At 41.4% G+C, this 23,410-nt stretch overlaps 1 protein-coding gene across 1 annotated transcript in view; it reads left to right on the top strand.

The window, feature by feature from the left end:
- The window catches only part of DAPK1 (death associated protein kinase 1), a 568,454-nt gene that overhangs the window by 369,782 nt on the left and 175,262 nt on the right, over positions 1–23,410 (top strand). The window contains exons 12-14 of the mRNA XM_085632914.1: positions 9,392–9,511; positions 18,158–18,256; positions 18,958–19,056. Of these exons, the coding sequence (XP_085489040.1) occupies positions 9,392–9,511; positions 18,158–18,256; positions 18,958–19,056 (318 nt within the window). The remainder of the gene's footprint in view (positions 1–9,391; positions 9,512–18,157; positions 18,257–18,957; positions 19,057–23,410) is intronic.

Below are 23,410 nucleotides of genomic sequence, written 5' to 3'. Positions count from 1 at the left end.
ACCTAGGTTCCCAGCGGAAAGCTTTTGGCTATGGGGTCTGCAAACTGAACGTATGACATATTTCAAATTTTTCATTCCTCATTAAACTCTCCCTTATCATCTTGACACTGCTGCTGTCTCAAACTCATCATCAATACCAGTGTATAGGGCAGACAACTTAATTTGGATTGCTCTCCCAACTTGGGTATGGGTAGAGTATGTGGGTGTATCTCACTAAAAGTGATGAAATGCTACTATCCTAAAGAAGCAAAATAGGTGTGTGTAAGGAAGGGAGGCAAAAGAAATAATTTCTTTTAAAGACGAGAACCCTCACTCACCCGAAGGTGACATGCTTCATCATTGGGTCCCCTCTTGCACACTGTAACCGCAAGGTATACAGTGTGGGCTACAACTCTCAAAAAAGGGGGGGCAAGAGAGGAGCGTGAGGTGTTTTAAAGGGGATACCAAAGTTGGCAGGGGGAGTAAGGGGCAGAGTGTGAATTAAACAAAATGTGTGTAAATAAAACTAGCTACAGGGTAACAAAGTCAAATTTAATAATAGTTCCCATCAGCTAGAGTTAAAATGAGGTGATCTAGGATTGACAAAATATCCTAGTTATTGGTGGTCGACATGTTTCTGCCAGATGACTTATATGTTCGCGGCATTCATCAGGACCTCTCAATATTATCACTCTGCTCGTATACTCAAAATAAATGAATTACAGACCATACTCATTGGTAAGGTGTAAATGACAAGAGGACCAGCTGCAGTCCGGTACAGTGTCACTAGAAAAAGATAATTGATAAATTCAGTATCATTTCTAAAACCTTAAGGTCAACCTCCACACACCAAATTAAACACCACACACGTGATGTGTTGCACACGTGATTAAAAACAAACAACCATCATTCAGGTAAGTCAATGTATTGTAGGAACTCACCTAGGGGTAGTATTAATTTACCTCTACCTTGCGTAGAATGATGCTACAGAGCACAGATTACTAGAAATATAAAAGACCGGTTCAGTATGTTTCTCACATGTTGCACAAATATGGACACATAAACTGATAGATTAGAGTTGCTATCATTGGATGTCAATATGATTAGCACAATCTATAATTTGCACAATACACAATATCCAGGACAAAAGATAATCAGAACTTTATAAATCACATGTCCCAAAAAAAAGTGACTAACAGTCACTTTATAGCCACGTGTAGCTTGTTGAAGTATGAAGCGGACAGCAAGCAAGATAAATTAAAACAAAACACCCGCTAACCCAAGAGTCCTAAAGACGCGAGGGAATCAAGAGCGTTACACGCGAGCTATAGAATACCTAGGTATAGGTTCAGTAATAGTGGCTAGGTCGGTAGAAAGACTGCACAAATCAGGTCAAAAAATCACTCAATATCAACAACGCACAAGCCATCAACGGCTACCCTCACTCGCTCACTCCAGTACCTTCCGTTAAACTGTGTCGTCCTATTGGAGCACCAACCCGCTGGGGAGAAGCTGCGCGTCTCACAATGGTTTTAAGTCACCCCTGCATCTTCGTTAGTGCGTCTACCCGGAAGTAGAACCAATAGCATCCGCGGTACACAGAATCATGGGAAATGTAGTATTATGCGGGAAAATAGAGGTAACGCTAAACATGATCAAAATGTATCAATGTATGCCGTGTTTTATACTTTAAAAATTGCCACAACCAGTCTAGGTACTCTAAAAATACTATTTGTCCACAATGCCGTATCCGGATTGGTTAATTAAAATACGGAAAGCGGGGCCATGCCATGACGAGTTATAAGGGAACACGGAAGATGTAGTTTGTCACCTGAGAAACAGTGGAGTACATTACAGTAGATCAGGGGACACCAGACGGGAAACAGCAATACCCGCAGTCTCGCTAGCTCGCAAGACATAGACACAAATAATCGTTGCACTCAGAATGACTAGTGTGCCCACTGTGTACTAAAAAAAATATATATATATATACGTCGGTAATTAAGAGCTCTACTCCAGGAGAGGGCTGTACCACCACGACATAACACCTCCAGGTTAGGTGGCTAAATAGATGGAAATACTCCATACATATAGTTCCATACACAGAGCAAGGTGCCACTTCAAAATCACACAGTATTTGCGATTGGGTACATGATGCACATTCAAGACTGTCTATCCCATAAGACATCGAACCAGCGTGTGTAGACAATATGGTGGTAGTTCAGAATGTATATGATGTATCACAAAGTTAAAGATAAAATTCTATCATAATGCTGGCATGGATTCAGTGAGGATCAGTCATAATGTTATGCACCCCCTATGGGAAACATCATTATTCCCATATTTGTGTGTTGTAAGCCATCCAAAAATGGATTAAAGTGCTACGGGGGACCTGGAAAAGTTAAACCGAGCACCAGGGAATTTCTTCATTCAGACCTCTCAGATGGCTTTTAAGACGGAACACCCACCGTTGTTCACGGCGGAATAGAACTTGTTCCAAAGGTCCCATATTCACATCATAATGAGGTTTGTCAATGATGACCCATTGAAGGTCGTTTTCCGTGTGACCCTTCTCAAGGTAATGCCTTGTCATACGTGTGTTAGATTTTTTACATCGAATGGTACTGCGATGCTCAGTAATTCTTTGTCGTACTTTGCGACAAGTCATTCCAATATAAATCAGTGAGCAAGGGCATTTGATCATATATATTACCCCACTGGTGTTACAGTTTGTATGGTTATTCAATTTCCATGGTCTTCCCGGTAGAATGTCCAGCTCTGTTATGTGGCTTGTAAAGGGACAGCAAGAGCAGGATCCGCATGGAAAATGACCAACCACAGGATTAGTGTTCCATAGTGTTGGCTGGCTGTTGTGATGTACAACAGTTCTTGGTCGTGTATGTACCATGAGGTCCTGTAGATTGCTGCTCCGTTTCAATGCAAAAAGGGGTGAATCCAGTGTCAGCTTGCCTGTGTTAAGTATGTGCCAATTCTTATTGATGGCCCTTTTAACATTTGTAGTTAGGTTACTGAAAGTTGTCACACATACCAATCTGTCTGATTTCGGTTTGGTATATGTTTCCAGGAGTGCCCCCCTGTCATTGTTACGGGCTCTCTTGGCCGCTCTTTTTATCAGTAGTATCGGATAATGTCTGGCAGTTAGCTCCTCAGTCAACTTCTTGGCATGTTTGTTATACTGAGTATGTGGGTGACATCCACCTCCTGAGCTCTTAGGCAAGCCTAGGGAGGTAAGTCATTAACACTGCCCATCTTTGGCAAGACGGGGGGAAGGGATGGGGAGAGTGCGATTAGCTTTCCTGGTTCAAGCTTCAAGCCAGGGGGTACAGAAGGAAAAGTCCTTATTTCTCCCTGGCCTGTCAATATATTCATGAGTGGGCAGGCTTACCTCCCACTTAGGAAACATGCAGCATTGACTTTTGACTCCTACATTAAGCTGCTTTCTTTTTTCTTTTTTTGCTTTGGTTTTCTTGTGTTTTTCTCCTAATGTACTCAAACTTTGGAGGAAAACACTTCTTAGTATCCAGTGTGCACGCACAAAGTGTTGTGCACACAAATTGGGATCCTATTATTGCTCATGTTGGGCAAATGTATTGAATAATATACTCAGTGTGACATTGCAGATACTCCCACGGTGCTCTATAGCTCCAAAACGGCTGAATGGGAATTCACCAAACCAAGAAAATGCACTAAATGGCAGAAAGGCCACCCGTCTAAAGTTTTGTGACTGTCCATTCAGTTGTTTTGGAGTTAGACGCACACTAAAATTTCAAATTTGTGATCCCATTTTAAAGGTGAGTGAAAACGCAATTGGAGGAGCTCCTTTGCTCCCTTTCATAACTTTTGATCCGTTTGACTGATCTGCACCAAACTTCATAAACTAAGAAATCCTAAAAATGTTTTCCAAGCTGGGTGCAGATTGGTCGAGAGGGCCAAAGATATTAAGGATACCAAAATCTGATTTTCTGTGGTATGTAGTTTCAGCTTTAACTACTGAGGCTCAACTGTGACTCCCTGGTAAGTGTGTGTGTGTGTGTGTGTGTGTGTGCGCGTGTGTGTGTGTGTGTGTGTGTGTGTGTGTGTGTGTGTGTGTGTGTGTGTAAAATGTGTCAGTGCATTCATGAGAGAAAAGCATCTACCATCTAAAATATAAAAAATTGAAAATAATAAAAGGCATACTTTAGACTGTTGTTAAATACACAACAAAAATGAAAATTGGGTGCTAATTCACAGATAAGTGTGAGTATATTAGAGATGAATGAGACCACAGGTGAATTAGAATACAAGTGTATAAATGTTCAAAACATCGCTTGATGGCAATATAGTAATACTCAAATGCGTTTTTTAAGAAGACATGGAGAGATTTGCTATTGCCATGGATTCCACCATTGTCAGGATGCATATAACCTAAATGGTGCTTTTACACAGTACTCCTTACATAACTTCCTTGGAGAAATTACCTTGGAAAAAATTAATTAATAATTAATTAGTTGCGGTGATTATGATGTAACAGTTTACATGATAAAAACTGATCACATATTGTTGGTAACTCAGAGGGTATTATGTAAATATAGTCAATTTTCATTATTATGACAATGATAAAGCATCGAAATGTTGGTAATGGTCAGCATGGTGTATAGCCCAAGTGGGCAAGGATAATATGTTATTAATCCCATGTCATTTGTGATTCATATTGCGTGGCCTGTGTGAGTTTAGTATATACTCATATAAAGTGTGATCGGAAAAATAATAGCCGATGATCAATAGAGATATATGTAAAAAATGCATATATTCCAAAGTGAAAATAAAATAAGATTTGTGCCAAACGAAAATAAATATATCATGTTAATGAAAAGAGAGAGAACCACATGCTGCGGATAGGATTAAAATGCGGGAGCAGCAAGGTGCATTTTAGTAATGTTAAGAGGCTTGTTTTATTCAATTTAAAGATGTACATTTAAAGCCTTGTCAGCATTCATCCCATTAGGGATTTTGCAATCCAATAGTATGACATACCTGGATTCTAGTCTCCTGAGGCACAATTGTCTATTTCCTCCCCTTATATTTCTGGCAATACTGTCGATCACAAAATAGGAAAGTTCCTCTGCCTTGCCCCCATGGTGTGAGTTTATATGTCTCGCTGCGGGATACGCTGGGTCATCATTCGCGATGGCTCATAGATGCTGTAGGATCTGGACGGACATGTACGGGGTGTATAGTACTACCCACATACATCTTGTTGCAGGTGCAGCGAAGGACATATACGGCGAAATCCGTCTTACATGAGAAGCATCCCCGGATTTCAAAAGGGGTTTTTCTAAGGGGAAGATGAATAATTCTAGTGTTTCCATCATGTTTGCAGGCCTTACACTTTGAGCACTTCTGAAAACCTCTCTGAGGTTTAAGCCAATTTCCTCCTTTGTTGTGTACTGGTGCGTTGCAGACTAGTTCTTGGCGCATACTTTTAGCTCTCCTGAATGTAAGTTGTGGAAACTTAGTACACGTGGGTCCTATCGTAGGGTCACTACGCACTAAGGGCCAGTGTCTGTGTAGTATCTTCCTTAGGTTAGTGTGGTAAGAGTTATATCCAGTGATCAGTCTAGGAGTATTGTCTATCACTTTCGGTGTGTGTTGCTTTCTGTCTTTGAAAATCAAATCCTCTCTTTTGATTTTAGCACATTTCTGTTTTGCCATTGTCAGTGTTTTAGTCTTGTATCCCCTGTTCTTTAGTCTCTTGAAGAGACCATCCGTGGAATTTATGAGACTATCTTGGGTGCTCCAATTACGTTTCCTCCTCAAACATTCTGCATATGGAATGCTTTCTATAAGATTGGTTGGATGAAAGCTGCTGCTGGCGTGGAGGATAGCATTCCCAGATGTAGGTTTTCTGAAAGTTCTAGATTGTACTCTATCGTTCTCTATGTATAATTCTAGATCTAAGAAAACAATAGACTCCTTACTGGTAGCACATGTGAAACTTAGGTTGAAAGAGTTGTTATTAATTTCTGATGAAAAATCTATTGTACTCTGTTCAGTGCCTCGCCACAAGATAAAAATGTAATCTATATATCTAGTATATAATATGACATTGTCAAACATATGGATGTCATGTGTCTTCAGGAGTACTTGCTCCTCCCACCACCCCATATGCAAATTAGCATAGCTGGGGGCGAAGCAAGTACCCATGGCAGTTCCTTGCATCTGTTTGTAAAACAACCTGTCAAAAATGAAGATGTTATTTTCCAGGCACCACTCTGCCATCTGTAGTAGCATGAGTGTGTGTTGGTGTAGCCCTATGTGACTAGTGCCTAAGTAGTGACTAAGTGCATTCAGGCCATCTCTGTCTAATACTGGTATACAAACTCTGGACATCTAATGTCATGAAAACATAATCATCATGCCAAGAACAATCATAGATTTTTGCTAAAAAATCACCAGTATCTCTGATATAAGCTGGAAGTCTTTGGACAAAAGGTTGTAGAAAAAAGTCAATAAATCTACTGGTGTTCTCAAACAAGCTCCCAATTGCAGATATGATTGGTCTCCCAGGGGGACACAACACGTTTTTGTGTATCTTAGGGAGTAGGTATAGTTGTGGCGTTATTGGATAGTCATTTTTCAGAAACTCAAGCTCTTGCTTCGAGAAGTCCAGCCCCTCTCCAATCATATAGAGATTTATGGAATTTTTCTTTCACACTTGTGATATTCGTGGCGCTAATACGATTATAGCAGTTTCTATCTTGCAACTGAGCCATCGCCTCCTTGTTGTACATTTCTAGAGGCCAAAGAATTACATTTCCCCCTTTGTCGGACCAGCGTACCACAATATCAGTTCGATCTTTGATTTTTTTGCATGACATTCGAATATTCAATTCTGAGGTTGTGTTTAGTTTTGGTGAAATCATTGCTACTTTTTATGGCCAAATCTTTAAAGATCTCAATTACCCTTTCTGAAAAAATATAGATTCCATCCTTGGGCATGAGTGGAGTGAGTACAGATTTAGGTTTAAAAGACGTTTGAGTTGTTTCCAAAATGTTTAAATCAGATCTGATTTCGGCTTCCATTGTTGTAATTTGACATGTTTCTTGTTCACAATCCAAGTCTCTTAGTATAATCATGTCAGCAACACTCAAACTGCCCAACATTGCCGGGGTCGTTGCCTCCTTATTGCCTCTGTTATTGTTATTAAGGCTGTTGAAAAAATATTTGCGTAGTTTTAACCGCTGGGTAAACTGGTATAAGTCTACCCATGTTTGCGTATAGTCAAAGTTTGTATCTGTGCAAAAAGACAAACCCAGAGAGAGGATTCTTTCTTCTTCTTTAGTCAAAGCCATATTAGTGAGATTTATAACTGTATTTCCAGTTTCTGTTGTCGTATTTATCTGCGTCTGTTCCTTCTGTATGTAGATTTCCCCGTTTTCTGTGTTATGTTTGCTCCATCTCCTGTCCTTCCTTCTTCTCCTGTTTGATTTTTTTCTCTGTGTTGTGTTTGATCTTGGCACCTGGGTCGTGGTCGCAAACTCATCATGCGTTCCATGCGTAAAAAACCAAACTCTTGGACGGGTGTCGGGCCTTTCGGGTCTGACTTACATTACCTGTGGCCTCTGAGTTAGATTCGATTTCAGAGCTCAATTCAGATTCACTCGGTACAGCTGGTCTTGTCGTGTGTGTATATATGTATAGGTGTGTGTGTGTGTGTATACGTGTATATATATAATATATTTATTTTCATTCTTCCTTGGTAGAAAGACCTGCAGTGATGTGCTCTTTTGTGAGGCCACAATTTGACATCGTAATGAGAGCAAAACGGTATTTTACAATTGCTTTTATTTAGCATAAAGAGACCTGGTTGCAGAATTAAGTGGCATTTATTTATTCTGCTCAGAGCCTCAGCGTTTCCTAAGATGCTTTATGTGCGTGGTGAGGGAAAATAAAACTGCTGCCCGGTGTCTTTCTCTGTTTGGAGATGCCTCCTCTTGCAGATTGAGCGCCCTAGGGGGGCGTCTTAGTCGCATTTATCCGGGAGTTTTTAGCCAGCTCTTCAGGTTTCTCTGTGTTCCTCTGGTAAACAACCTGAGCGCAGCAGTGATGAAAGATGGTTGAGTCACTCTGCTTCTCCCTCTTGCCCTTCACCTGGCTGAGCACAAAACACTCTGGACAGAAAACAAATTTTTGGTTTCAGCTTGGATTCTTCTGAATGCCTTTTGAGAGTTAATTCTTGGTAATGCAAGTTTAAAATGCGGGTTACTAGCGGGTGCTTCTGCACCTGTGGTAACGAGCTCTGTCCCGGGGCAACAGCTAGGGCCAGACTGATCTTTCTGGCACAGTGGCACTTGCCATTTTCCCGGTGGGCTACAGCCTAGAGGACTGCTTTCAAGCTATGATGAGTTGCATGAGCCAACCATTCCCTCAGGACTCCATTCTATGTGTGGCCATCTGCACTATGGTGCGGTTTTTAACATTTTTGGCAGAAGTGATTTTGGTTTCTGTAGCAGGGGAGCAGCTGCCCAGTCCATGCTGTAGCCCCTCAGGTCAGTGGCTGCTGGTATGTTCCAATGCTAATATACCTAGAATGAAGCCTTCTTGTCAATGGTACACCAGACTTTGAACGAAGTGTACTGAGATCCAGAGAAGACGCTGATGGGGCTTCAGAATCATGCAGGACATGGCTCAGTCTTGTAAGATTTAACGACCAATCATATAATGCCTCCCACTGCGTGCAGCGTTTGTGGAACGTGTTATTGGCCTGCCTTTTAGTTACATGGTGTTCTACGCTTTGTATGCCCTCCTTTGATCTGCCTCTCACTTTCTTCCATGCTTTTGAAACATATGGGGCAGTTAAAAGGCATATTAACTCAGAAGATTGTACTCCTCCTGGGCTTAATTTCATTTGACATGCAATCATTCTACAGTGCAGGAAAAAACTAATGTACAAAGTAACAAAATGATGGCAAAGTAGATCAATGATGTCGCATGTGATGGCATTGATGCTTTTTCTGTGATGCAGCTTAAAAAGGTGTTGTCTAACATTGGTTGTATGTAAACTGCGTATTTAGTATACAGTATATTGTTTATATAAAGGTTTTCAAGCTTAAAAGGCTCCAGCACTTTAATGATACCCGGTGAAATGCATTGTACAGCCTTTTTGGGGCTGTACGCTTTATAAAAAAGAAAAAAAACATAAGGGCAGTTCCCCTTATTTTTCAAGCAAGTAACCTCCACATTCTCAGCACCAGCATTCATCTATAAAGGACCGGTTGATGACTGCTGGTAGAGAAGAGTCCGTTCCATTCTTAGTCTACCCCTTCAGACATGCTTGTGTTCTTGCGACAAGCTTTCGCTTGTTTATTTTTCTCTTCTTTACCTTTCTCTTCTTTCCATGTTGCTCCAAAGGATGAAGAGGACTCTTTTGTCATGAAGGCCATCATCCACGCCATCAATGATGATAATGTCCCCGGGCTACAGCATCTTCTGGGATCTCTGAACAGCTATGATGTCAATCAGCCCAACAAGGTCCGTATACAGCATGCTGTAGCGTTGCTTCTTTCATAGACAAGTCAAAATTGTTCTCAAGGTGAAAGATAGAGCTTCAATGTATAAATGACTTACTCGATATTTTCTCAGCCCCTACAACTGTAAAAAAGTAGGAGGAGAGTGTGTTTAGTAAGACAATGCGGAAGGCTGTGGTGCTGCAGGTCATTCTTCTTTTGTGCTGCATTGTGGGGAGGATTTGAAGTGAGTCCTTGTTGGATGAGTATTAGGAGCTGGTTTTAGTTCTTTAACTACTTGTGGTCCAGCAGGAAAGCATTTGATAATGAGGCGATGCTGCTAACAGGCAGACAGGTTTATGTCAGTCACGTTGTTCTGCTTTCAAATACTTGGAAACTGGAGACTTTTTGTTTTGGGATGGGAGGGGGTGGGTTATACACATGATGGCATTTCCATCATTATCCACTAGTCCACAAAGGCATTGACTCCCACAATAACCAAGGAGCCCCCAGTCTCTGCTTACAGTTCAACTCTCACCCAGGATCCACCAAACCTGGTCTCGCCCAGAGTCCATCATCTTCATCTGACCCTGTGGCCCAATTTTTATGGCGCTAAAACATGACGACTTCTGTCTAAGGAAGTCCACACGATAAAAGCAGAATTTTGCATTACAGAATGCTAAATGCCACAATCACAAGCTTACCTTGAGCAGTGTTTACTCAACTTTCTAAATTTATGGAAGAAAATGATTTGATGTCAGACCGACAATCCCACTTCAGACCAGAGAGAGTCACAGATTCAGCTATCCTATTCATTTGCAATGACCTAAAACTCGCGGTGGACCAGTACTGAGTAGCCGTCTTATTGCTTCTGCACCTATCAGTGGCCTTTACCACTGTCCACCAACGCATGCTGCTACAAAGACTCCATCATTGTCATTCATTAACATCTACCTATCCCCTTTATCAGACCTGATTACATTCTTCAACCTCAGCTGTTTGAACTATGCAGATGACATGCAAATATTTCTAAAAATGGATGGCCCTTAAGACCTCTACAATTCAAAACTTAATGACTTCCTTCTGCTATAAATACATGGATGACGAGTAATCACATAAAGCTCAACACTGCAGACATATGACAGCACTTGGTACTTTATTTTGCTATTGAACTGCGATGAGATGTAAATGTGTTTTATGTATTTTAATCTAAATCAGAATAGTTGAACTGTTAAAATGTGGGGTATTTAAATGCTTGGCTAACTTGTCTGCATAACCGTGTTTTTTACCATCAGGTATATTGCCCTGATTTCAAATAGACCACCGCTGAAGCACTGATATGTGCTAAGTTTTTTTTCCATTTCACTGAGACTAGCCGACATTTTAGGGAATGTTCCTCCAAGCCAGGGAGACGGTGCGCTCTAAGCTATGTGTAGAACTCCCTATATAAATCACCATATTGGAAAAGGCACACCAATCTGCTCCCATCCAATATACAGGTGTGCCATGCACCAGGGACTGTGCTTCTCACACCCCTATTTACAATATTCAAAGGAGGACTTGATTGGACTTAAAGGACAACCCGCAGCTCAGGATGCGAAACGGTGTGGCTCAGAGTTGACACAGGAGAGTTCTCTAATATCAACAGATATCTCTGTATTAGATAGTGACAACTTTGCCACACATATTCAGTCTGGAGCCCAATAAAGTTTTGGGGGATGTCTGAAATGTGCTCTATTTAATGCATGTTCTTTATGTGTGCATATTGTAAATCTCACACTTTACACCGAGGAGTTAAATCCAGATATTGTTTTTATTACGGAAGCATGGTTGCAAGAGACCTCCAACCATGGCTTGGCATTAGCTTTTCCCTCTGGATACTCCATACTACAAAAAAAGCACTTAGATAAAATGAGTGGCAGCCTTGCAATAATGTTTAAAACAAAATGCTGGAATGTGGACCCCCTTCTGGAAGTCAACTTCAAATTGGCAAAGATCCAAAATTTTAAAATATCAAAGAATGGGACTCTGTTATTGCAGGTAATTTATTACATCTCTCACCAGGAATTAGTGTTTCTTTTGGATCTAATTCAGATGATAATTTTAGGCCAATACTTTATAAGGTTCTGAAGTTTCTTCTGCTGGGTGATTTTAACCTTTGGTTTAAAGATACAAACCCCTGGTACGTAACAGAATACTTCGATTTTGGAATTGGTGGGTTACCTTTAAAGGTAAAAACCTAAAACTTATGTAGTTGGCGACGCTCATCGCTATGTTTTCATCTGAAGAGATTTTGATCACTATTTTAGAGGCTACTCAAATACCTGGGTCGGACCATAAAGTTGATATCCTATATGATAGAAGCACCGGCCTTAAAACTGAGGCCACCTGATCTGTAAATAATGTCAGAACATTTCTTGCCTTGAAAGAAATTCCTGCTGAGACATTAGAATACATAAAATAAATTACTTTTGACAAAGGCGACAAAAATAGGTCCCCCAACACAATTAAATATTTACATTATTGCTGGGGCGTTAGTATTCAAGAGAGATGATGGTCGTGCATCAATCATTGATATGTTGGCACCTGCAGGTATTAAGTGGTTTTCAAGATCCAAATCACAAGTACAAAGACTGTAAAAAAACATATCGTGGTCCTTCATACCCCGGGCGGCACCATTCTGGGGGCAATTTGAACACCCGATAAATATCGATAGCACGGAGTTCGGTATTCACCAGGTGCGCAATTCCCGTTCAATTTTGAGTTTCGGGCGCAAACATGGGCGATAGTGCGCTAATTTATTATTCCTCGTTCCAGAATAAGTGCAAACAAATTTTGTGGAAATGGACCGTGTGGCGTTGCCAAGTTTAGCCAGGAAAAATTATTTTTAGCTGAAATTCACTGGTGTGGGCTTTAATGTGCATTTGGCGCCCAAGTGCACATCCTATATACGGGCCCATCTCCTTTAAAGTCTGTTCCCCTAGGAATGCGAATGTTAAAGTCACATTGAAGTTGTACCCAATTTGGCAAGTGTCAGCTCATTAAGAAAAAAGAACTGCAAAAATGTTTCCCTTGAGCAGAATTTATAACACTTTCTAATCTTGGCTGGTTCTGTGACGGTTGTAAATCATTAAGAGCGGAAGGAACAATTACTTTTGGTGCCAAATGGAAAAGAATAGCTGGAATCAGTAGCTGTAAAAGAGAAGATGAGAGAGATTTTAGAAAGCAGTGTAATCTTTTGAAAACCCTGCCATACCAATCTTCTACGCCGCGAAGGTTAACCTGCAAGTGCGAAGGTCATTGGTCGACTGCTCCTGACAAAGGTCAACCTTAGCAGTAGCAGAAAGTTCCAGCCTTTATTCCTTCACTGCCAGACTGAATTCTTAAGAAGTGCAGTTTTCCAATTTAATTATAACTTATTTTTTTGCACTTTCTGCATTTCCTCTCTTCCTACATCATTACCTTTGTCCATCTTGCAAGTAAGAAATGTAACTATTTCTGATTGTGTCCAGCTGATAGTTGAACATATTAGCACCAGAAACAGTTCCAGGCAGTGAAGCTTTCTTTTGCTTCTATGTGGATAAGGCTTATACTTGTGTATCTCCAGACATTGTAAGTTTTTAATTTATTTGTTTAGTAAAATAAACGTCTACTCAATTACATTTTTTAAGTTTATAAAGCGACCTTGCCAAAGAACTGTGTTTTAAATAATTCGGTTCAAATTATGGCAAGGCACATAGGAACTGTGACAGGAAAAGTGACATGATGGTGTCATCATTAATGAGATTCATTAAATGAAGAGCCTCAGGTACTTGTGGATGGAGTAACCAGGAAGGCCGCTTTGGGTGTGAATGGATACTAAATAAGCCTGTTGCTTCAGTACAATGGAGGGAAAAACCGGTCTGTGGATTGGAAGCGGCCAGAAAACTAAAAGAATACCTGACCCTAGTACTAGAGGAAAAAATGAACATTGAACTGGTCTGTCTATTGCCTTAAACATAGATTATTACCAGGAAGACAGACTGCCACACATGAAGAGTTGAGAGAGAGAGACTGAGAGAGAGAGAGAGAGAGAGAGACTGACTGACAGGCCAGGCCAGGGTGAAAGGAGAGCTGCTGAAGAGCTTGAAGAGAAGGATGGATAAGAGCAGTGAAAAGTAAAGGGAAAAGGAGGAGCAGAGATGATTAAAATAGACAGAAGTGGGACCTGGAAATGAGGAGGGAGTATAACAACAAGAGCAAGGGTGAGAGTTGGAGAAAAGGCTAATGAGGTAGATGTAATCTGTATAAAATAATAAGAGTGGGAATGCGACCGGGCAGTAATCAAAGAGTCAAAGGTGATGAACAGATTAAAGTCAGACGTCATAGCAGGAGACCGTGAGAAAAGCACTAGAAACTGGCATAAGCCAAATACAGGGCGTGGAGAAGAGAAAGAACAACATTTTGGTTTTATTAGGCTTAAGATGAAGAAAGGGGAAGTACATTTGTTCCTAGACTGAAGAAACTGTTGCCAGTAGTATCACAGAGTAAAAGAGGCGAAGAGCTGAGAGGTGTCTGCATAAAGGAGATTAAAGAAGCAAGAAGTGTGAGATAGATTTTTCATCTAAAAGAGACACTTGTAAGATCCCTTAGACATCAGCTACTGTGTGATGTTTGAGCATAAAAAGAGGAATACAAATAATAAATAAAAAAACAAGCAGACAAAGTAAACCTTGCTGAGATAGCGAAAGAGGATTCTACTTTTTGTGCCTTTCTAGCGAGCAAGGAGTGAGTGTTATACATCTAGCATTTTACCTGAGATGGGGGTTCACTCTTCCGGCTGTTCGTTTTGGCTGGCAGTTTCCATGGCTCATCCAAAGTGGTGACCAGACATTACTTCCTGAATGCCGGATACCAGATCAGGATGACTGTAGGGACAATGCTCCTAACTTGGTATTCCCATACTTCCAAATACAATTATAGGTACTAGGGCGCGTACAGCAAGCTGATATGTTTGCAAACACAGTTGCACAATAGGACAATAACACACGGAGAACAGCAAATTCATACACTTGGGCAGCTTTGTGCAAGACGTATTTGGAGGAGCAATATGGTCTGCCTACGTCTCCCTGTTTAAAGGTGTGGTCTGGACTTGGGTCTGAATTTGTTAGTGTTGTGATCATGGTAGGCAATGGATCGTGTGGAAAGTTTGGTGGATTCATGCAGTGCTTCGGTGGTGTCAGCCTAACATGCAGTTTTTGCCACATCTTGGAGCTCATACTGAGGATGGTTCGGGTGCTGCACTAGCACTACGGAATGGAAACCTCTGGATTTGCTAATTCACTGGGATGAGCAGATATAGTGGTCTGTTACATGGTGATGGCTTTCATATAAGGGGCTGGGGGAGATTTCCATTAAGGCCAAAGCTTTGTTTGTTTAGAAAGGTCCCAGAAAAGAATGATGCATCTGTTGTGACCATTGGTGTGTAAGGGTTTGCCGGACAAGGCTGTGGAACTTGTGTGTTTCATGTGGCTCAGGGAAGATATGTAGATTTGCATGGGACTAGACTGTAAAGGGAAAAGTAACCAGAAGCTGATTTCTGCTGAGGTGTGTGCAGTCAGAAAGAGTTGGAAGTGTGATGAATTTGAGGTGCTGGCTTCTCCTTTGTATGGTACTGGTGCCGAATGAGCATTGTTTATAGAATTGCCTTTTTATAACGGTTTTAGTGTTTGGTGGTGAATCTATTGAAGTATACTATACTGGGTTTAGCAAGGGGGTGATGGCAGGCAGTGGGTAGATGTTGCAGCTCGCCTGGTTTGCGAATATTGTAGGTTATTGATGGTTGGAGAATAAGTAGCTTCCCCCGGGTAGACTACAAAATACACTTAGAGACTAGTTTTTAATGAGTATGTGTTTTCTGTGTGCATTTTGGCGTGCCCTTGCTGATTGTTACTTTGTGAGTGAAGCCACAAGATAAGTTGGAGTGTGGTTGGATGTCACTGCATTGAAAAAGAACTCTGTGTCTTGGGTGGGCAATTCTGGTGCTAGAACTGGATGGCGGCATGGGGGAATAAGAGGCCATGAAAAAAACTTTTAGCACCTATTTTATTTCAGCCAGGATCTTCGCTGAGCCACTTTACACCTGATCCATGATTTGGACACTTTTCCTGCAAGGAGAACCAAACAACCTGTTTTTCAGGAAACTTTTAAAGAAGTCATGCTCATATGTAGAAAATTGATTTATTGCACTGAATAGGATGCTGCCCTTAGGCTCAATACAAAATTTATGTTTTTTCAATGATGAATCAAGAGCTTGATTTAAACATTTATGACTGTTGAACCTGAGCTTTGTGCTCCTTGACAGTCTCTTAAGACATAGAGGTCAATGCGGTTGCAGAGGCACCCACGCTTGTACTACTGTGCATTTCTTCCTGGAGTGACAGTGGGGGAATGCAGAGAGAAGCCTACTGTGTTAAGTTCTATTCAGTTGACTAGATTGAATTGCTGCTTCTGTGTAGGCAAGGTACATTAATAGTCATCAAATCTTAAAGTTCACATTTTTGTACTTTCTCTTCTCTTGTTGTCTTCTTCTGGGACACTTGACTGAGTCCATAATGCCTCCATGTCTGATTGAATAAGCAAGAAGGATTCACCATTGTTAGAAAGGTGGCAGTGTTGCAGGAACAAGTTGGAGCATTTCATATGCTGTTAAATCTGCAAAAGAGGCCCTGTGTGTTTTGGGTCGGCAATTGATACCAGAGATGGCAATACTACATTTTATGCTGGTGAAACATCTGATTGTGTAGTCCAGGGACTTGAGGGACCCAATGAAAGTCACTGGACTTCCTGTGTCTGACTCACGGATGTCCTGGGCAGTGTCCTGAACTATAACATCCAGTGAAATTCCTAGGGCCTGACGTCTTCCATTCCTAGGTTGCAGAGCTGTGGAGAGTGGAATAGGAGATGGTTAAGCCTGGGGTAGCTGGAGCACAACCCGTCAAGAAGTTGTAAAAGTTTAGAATCTTGTCTAGAGATTGTAGGAGAAGATGAGGTGGGCAACCGGAAGACTAATGCAGTAATCCAGTCCACTGAAGACCAGTGAGTTAATGACTGATTTAGCTGTTGTAAATGGTATCATTCTGCACATCTTGCTACATCTGTCATTCTTCTGTCTCTTTTATGTATAAGATTAGGAACTCTGTATTCCTCAAAATGGAATGGAATGTGCTTTTGTATAGCGCATGGCTACCCGGGGGCATCCCAGCCCTGTAACGGGACTGCAGTGGGGAGGGTGATGAGGCTCAGGGGAAGAGCCAGGTTTTCAGCTGTTTCCGGAAGGCCAGGAGGTTGGGTTCTTTTCTCAGAGCAAGGGGGAGGGAGTTCCACAGCTTGGCTGAGTTATATGAGAAAAAGCGGCCCCCGATCTGGACCTTCTAATTCTAGGAACCTCTGCTAGAAGAAGTTCATCCGATCGAAGACTTCTCAAGGCCTTGTAAGGTTTGACTAAGGCCTTGATAAGGGCAGGACCAATTCCCTTCAAGGATTTGTGGGCGATACACAAAGCCTTGAAGTGGATTCTCTCCTGTACCGGAAGCCAATGAACGGTTCAGAGAGCAGTTTTGGTGAGCAGCGGAGGCTAGTTCCAGTGAGTAGTCGCGCCGCCGAGTTCTGTACCACCTGAAGCTCAGCGATGACTGAAGAGGGGGCACCCAGATAGAGATATTTGCCAAAGTCCAGCCTGGACAGGATCAAGGCCTGCATCAGGAGTTTCTTGGCTTGACTAGGGAGCAGGGGGAGGATTTTTTGGGTCGTTCTGAGGATGCCATAGTCTTTCGTGCTTGGGTTTTAAATGATAGTTCATGGTCCAGCCAAATTCCCAGACTCTTTATTTCAATTTTGGGGATAGGGGCTGGGCCCATGCAGGCTGGCCTCATGGTGCTTAATTTTAGACTCAGCTGGTTGCCCAGCACCATCAGTTCAGTCTTGTCACCCTTGAGCTTCAGATGAGAGAGGCACATCCAGTTGGTGAATTCCTTAAGGCAGGAGTGGAGAGCAATGGGTGACTGCTTGGCCTGGTTTAGTTCGACAACCAGCTGGGTGTCATCCGCATATGTGACTATATGGACCCCGAAGGGGGATACAATATCCGCCAGCGGGGCTATATACACATTAAAAAGCGTGGGGCTCAAGGAGGAGCCCTGAGGAACTCCACACTGCAGGGGGAGGGATTTGGAAAGGGAGTTTCCTTCGAATACTTGGAAGTGTCTGTTTTCTAAAAATGACTGGAGCCAGGCCAAGGCTGTTCCAGACACTCCCACCTTTTTGAGGCGGTGTACCAAAATTTGATGGTTCACTGTGTCGAAGGCCGCGCTGAGGTCGAGGAGTATTATGGCGGAGGACCCTCCTTGGTCGAGGATTTTTCTAGAGGTCTCCACCACCGAGAGTAGGGCTGTTTCGGTGCCTTGGTGGGGCCGGAAGCCAGTTTGGGAGAAATGAAGAATACATGAATATATTGAAAAGTGTATATATCTAAAATGTTTGTGTAGTAACATGACTGCCATATTCTTTACAGTATTTCACAAAAAAATTGAAAAACTTTTTTATCAAACCAATTACTTCAGAGGTCGATTACCTTATATGTATTATTCATTCTATGGGACATTAAATTGCCATTCTTTCCTGTTTTTTTCAGCATGGCACACCGCCCCTGTTGATTGCAGCTGGTTGTGGAAATATACAAATGATAGAGTTACTCATGAAGAGAGGTTCACGCATCGATATCCAGGATAAGGTTTGTGGAGGACTTCATAAAAATTGAAGTATTTTGTCAGTGTCCTAGGAAAAGGTGACCTAGTAGATCACTACTATTTGCCACAATGCCGACAATTTGGATTGAACACTATTGTAGATCCACTCGCATATTTGGATTAAAATATTATTTTTTCCTCTTTGTTTTTATTTGATAATCAATAATCCCAGATCGAAAAAGCATTGAGTTTGATTTAATTTGTTTCCATGTGTAAAGAATGTTGCCCTTGACAAGTTTGCTATGCACTGTTGGGTATTTTACCATAGCCTTATAGCCCACTGCCAAGAGATGTACGGGTTGTTAAAAGTCCTGCAGCTCGGGCCTATAAAATGAAGGAGAGAGCCTTCAACAACCAGTATAGCTTGAGACAGAAAGACCATTAGATAATTCCACTGAGGGTAGAATGTTCTAAATTAAAAAGTCAGAAACAGAAAGACAAACATTGGAATGTCGTAGCAGAAGGTCTATACAAGCCATTATTAGCTCTGAACCATTTCATTGTTTTCAGTGAATCTCCCACCGGTCTCATTCCCCTTATGCCTCTATTGTAATTGCTAATAGACAGTACCTATTAAAATATTTAACTTTCTTTGGAGTGTCAGTGAGCTTAGTTAACTTCAGAAGCTTGAAGATATTTAACCATGTTGCTTTGCCCTGTGTGTTCGTCGATTGTCTATTTGTAGGCTGGATCGAATGCCATCTATTGGGCCTCACGACATGGCCATGTTGAGACTCTGAAGTTTCTTCACAACTGTAAATGCCCTCTGGATGTTAAAGATAAAGTAAGTATTTCATAGCTTCACAGGTTGAATGTGGCAATATTCGATGCCTATTTCTTTTGCGGATGTGCTCATTCCTACTGGGCATATGTATGTTTGGAAGGTTTTATACAACATGCAAATATAATTAAAATGCTTTTGTTTGATATTTTGTCAGTCTTTTCTCAATGGCACCTCATAGTACAGATTAATGATCTTTTAATTTTTGTAATAATTTTTGATAGGATGAAAGTTGAAAACTTTAATATTCACATAATGAACGTTTCAACTCCCAAAACTAGTTGCTGTTTTCTATCATTAGAAAATGACCTCTAAGCACTTGTTATTGCTTAAGAGCTATCCACCTCTCTGGAAGAATTCTTTTAGATGTTTTGTGTTGTTTGGACTTTCATATTTGTACTTTGTCACTAAGTTCTTTCATTTGTACTTATTTATTTTAATTTTAGTCTGATTTACCTTTATTTCATCTGAATGGCATAATGTATTGTATGTAGTCCCTTCATGTTTCATTTAACATCTTTTTTTTAAAATAAATTTTGATATTCTTAAAGTCTTCGGCACAAAATAAATGTTGTTTTCTTAAGATGATTGAGCAGGACCTTCCTGATTATGAATGCTATGCCACAAAATGTCCTGCATCCCCATTTCAGTGTGACCGCTGGTTGATAATTTAAAGGCAGGGTGACTGAGACACACTTGTTAGAATGTGCATATTCAAAGCAATTGGTTCATCAAATTTTCAGATATGTGGATAATCCTCAAAATAAGCAGGAGTTTCTACTTAGAAAAAAATTAATTGTACAATAACATTTACAGTGTCACTTAAACTATATGCACAGAATTCATATCTAACATTTAGATCAGTATTAATTAATTCACAGATATTTCATGATCTATCCAACAATTTGTAACTGTTCAAGAATTTTGTTGATTTACCTTGTGTGTTCCAATAATAGCACACTTATTAAAACAATGAAATTGTCTTTATAAAATTCAGATTAAGCATGGAGAGTGGACTGACTTGGATGCACCATTCCTCAGAAACTGGAGGCAACTAATCAGAAAAAGGTTCTTGCACATTCACCACAAGGATGGTGGCATGTTGGCGCCAGTGGAGTTCATTATTATGTGACTCTGCTCTTCAACATGAATATGTATCCATGGGTATAATTAATCATTCCACAGCAATTGTAGAAGAAGACAACTCACCGATCCTCCTCTGTTTTGAAGATGAATCCATAAAGCAAACACTAAACTTGCGGAATATTTTACCAACATCTGGGCGTGGCTGATTGAAAGTGTACAATGCCTTCATCCCACGAAGACTAAATTGCCATGTCTGACTGAGAGAAATATTCCCCATATCCCTAGTTCTAGGAACCAGCTAAATTGAAGTCCAACAAAAAAGGATTCAACAAATAATCTTTGATTCAAGCCTTTCATCACTACTCTTGTAAAAGCTCAGATAAAATGGATTATCACTGCTGCACAAGAGTTTACCACTCCTCCAAAGTGAACACCGAGTGTAGCTAGCCTGATCATTATTCATAGCACGTCTGTACTACTAAAATGTGATCTACAGGGGTCTATCTAAGTTACAGCAAATGCGAAAATCAGGCATCAAGGTTGGCCCTCAACTGGAAGAAGCAGAAACACATCTTATCCACTGTAAAAGTACTCTGTTTTCTACCAGTGAAAGCCAGGATCAAATTCAAAGTCCTGTGCAGCCATGAGGGTGCAGATCACCTGTTGGAATCTCAGGAAACTTCTATGACTGAACTATTCAAACCTATGACTTCGGGCTGTGATATACATGCACAGAAAGATTATCGCTGTATGGTTGGATTTCTGCTGTGTTTGACTCCTGCTTACAGCAATCAACAGCATTCCGGTTTCTCCACAAACTTCTTTTAACTACTCCTACCCTCATTGTCCAACAACACACCACAAACTGATGCATCAGCGCTGTTGTTTTTAAATAAATTATATTCTGTCCACACCAGCTTCACTCCAAGTCCTGTCACTTAACGTAACCACCACTACCTCTTCTCTGGTGTGCCTCGTGCTCAGATGTTGCCAAAAGGTGGTGTGCTAGAGCTGTACAAACATCAAAATATATACAAAATACACATGGGCTTCCAGGAGCTGGTTCTTCAAGCATCAACACAGGCCATTGAGCATCTTCATAAGCTAGGGTGTCACATCATCCAAAACTATTTAATTTCTCTTTTGCTCAGAAAAAGCTTGCCTTCATGCAAATAGAGATGGCGTCATTCCCCTGGAGCCTTTGTTATTTCCACAATTTAGCTAAACTCAGTAGACTGTTAAGCTGCTGTATCCACACTGTATTCTGTCTGCTCATTGTTTCAGGGCCAAATCATGGGTTCCAACAAAAAGGTTCCCTCCATTATGGAAGGAATCTTTGAACCTTTAAAGTTTAATACAGCCTTAGTGGTGATGTTCATCACAGGTACGCTTTCTAGACTGAGCATTCATTGGGTTGACTTTGGGCAATCAGACCTAGACTTTAATAAGATTACTGTTAACTTTCCTCGGGACCACACATGTAAACATCCTATTAGCAGCAACCCAGAAGTCAAATGATATTCTACAGAGAATGTTCTTTTCATGTATGTATGTGTCTACATTTTCGTTTGCTTTTTCATCTCATGGTTCTGGGTGTGCCAGGGTTGTGTTGGGGTGTAAGGATTCAGCCGTGTGTATATATATATATATATATATCTGTCAATCAACATCACACTGCCAGAATTATACATTTAAAACCATGTATTATTTTGTTCTGCCTTGTCTCTTCAATAGACCTACCCAATGCTAGAAAAAGATAATTATATTTTTGTAGCGTATGTGGCTGTAAAACAAATATGTATATATAATCTCCCCACAGATTCTTTGGCTTCCCCGCTATACTCTTCAAAACCAAGGACTAGGTTAACAACCTACCCAGCTTTTCTCCCTCAGGCAAAACTGCTTGACCTTCTCTATAAACCACAGCTTCGGTGCCCTACTGCCTTCACCAAATAGAAGCATTTTCCAGTTCCTTCCAAGCTTGTTTTGGGGAATGAATTCAGGAAGGGGGTGATGGAACACACACCCTTCCAGTGATGTCGATGGTGAACACAAAAGATCCTTGGTTGGACCAGCATGATATATGCAACCTCTTCCTCAACACCAACAAGACCTTGTTCGAGTTTTGCCTTGACTTTCTATGCAAGAAGAACCTGAGGTATTGAAGGGATGAATGCTGGGCTTATCCAAAGATGCAACAGCAATCCTCCACGGAGCCCGCCAACATTTTTTTCGGGAACATGACCCTCTCAACATTGAAGGTGAGTAGACAGGCCTTTACGGGGTGCCGTTACCCTAACACTGCCCAGCACCGAGATGCTGTCTTCAAGTACCTCTGGAAGGGAAGAGCAAGGCAGGGCATTACTCTGTGTCGAAACAAGCAGGACGTTCAACAGTTCTCCAAACAAAGAAGAATGAGGGACATGAGTAGCACAGTAAAGTCAGTGCGTGAAAACCCATGCAATTAAACATGCCCACACAGAGCACTGCTCCTCCTGGAGACGGGTGTCAAGCTCCCACCAGGGGAGAAAGAAGCAACCTCTGCCTAACAGCACCAACAGCAGACCTTTCATGAGTCTCAGGAAGTCAGAGGATATGCAAGAGGTGGTTACAACAAACGAAATGCCAGAGGCGGGTGTGGTAAAAAAGCCGCCACCTCCAAGCACTGACTAGCAGGCTCTCTCCTCACCACCCGCCTCCCATTTCACACTATATCTGTTGGTGGGAGACTATAGGATTTATGTGCCCACTGTGAGGAAATCACCTGAGACCAATGGGTTTAGCAGTAGTTCAGCAGGACTGTTCCTAGAATTCCACATCACTCTCCCCTAAACATACCCCCTTGTTGTCCCATCCTCACTCAAGACCACCTCAGACTTTGGGAAGAGAAGGTTCAATATCTCCTCAAAAAGGGTATAATACAGGTCTTGCCAACCCACCAACAAGGCAAAGGCATGTACTCGCTCTACTTCCTCATTCCAAAGAAGGACGGATACCCCCAACCCTTTCTAGTCCTGAGGTTGGTGCTTCTTGCTTTAGCACTTTCAGAGGGCATCCTTGCAGTACATCAACCCCTTCTCCGTCAAGGAGACTTCATGATGGAGCTTGATCTCAAGAATGCCTATTTTCCTATTTCCATCCATCCTGCCCCTCGCCAATACATTATGTTCATGGTAAGTGGACATCAATATCAATTCAGAGCTCACAGGGTGTTCATGAAGTGCCTGCATCTCCGCAGAGGCGGCGTTCATGTCTTTCCTTACCTTGACGA

This window comes from Triturus cristatus, chromosome 2_1 (assembly GCF_964204655.1).
Source record: "Triturus cristatus chromosome 2_1, aTriCri1.1, whole genome shotgun sequence".
Taxonomy (NCBI): Eukaryota; Metazoa; Chordata; class Amphibia; order Caudata; family Salamandridae; genus Triturus; species Triturus cristatus.
This window is presented reverse-complemented; position numbering and strand designations above follow the sequence as displayed.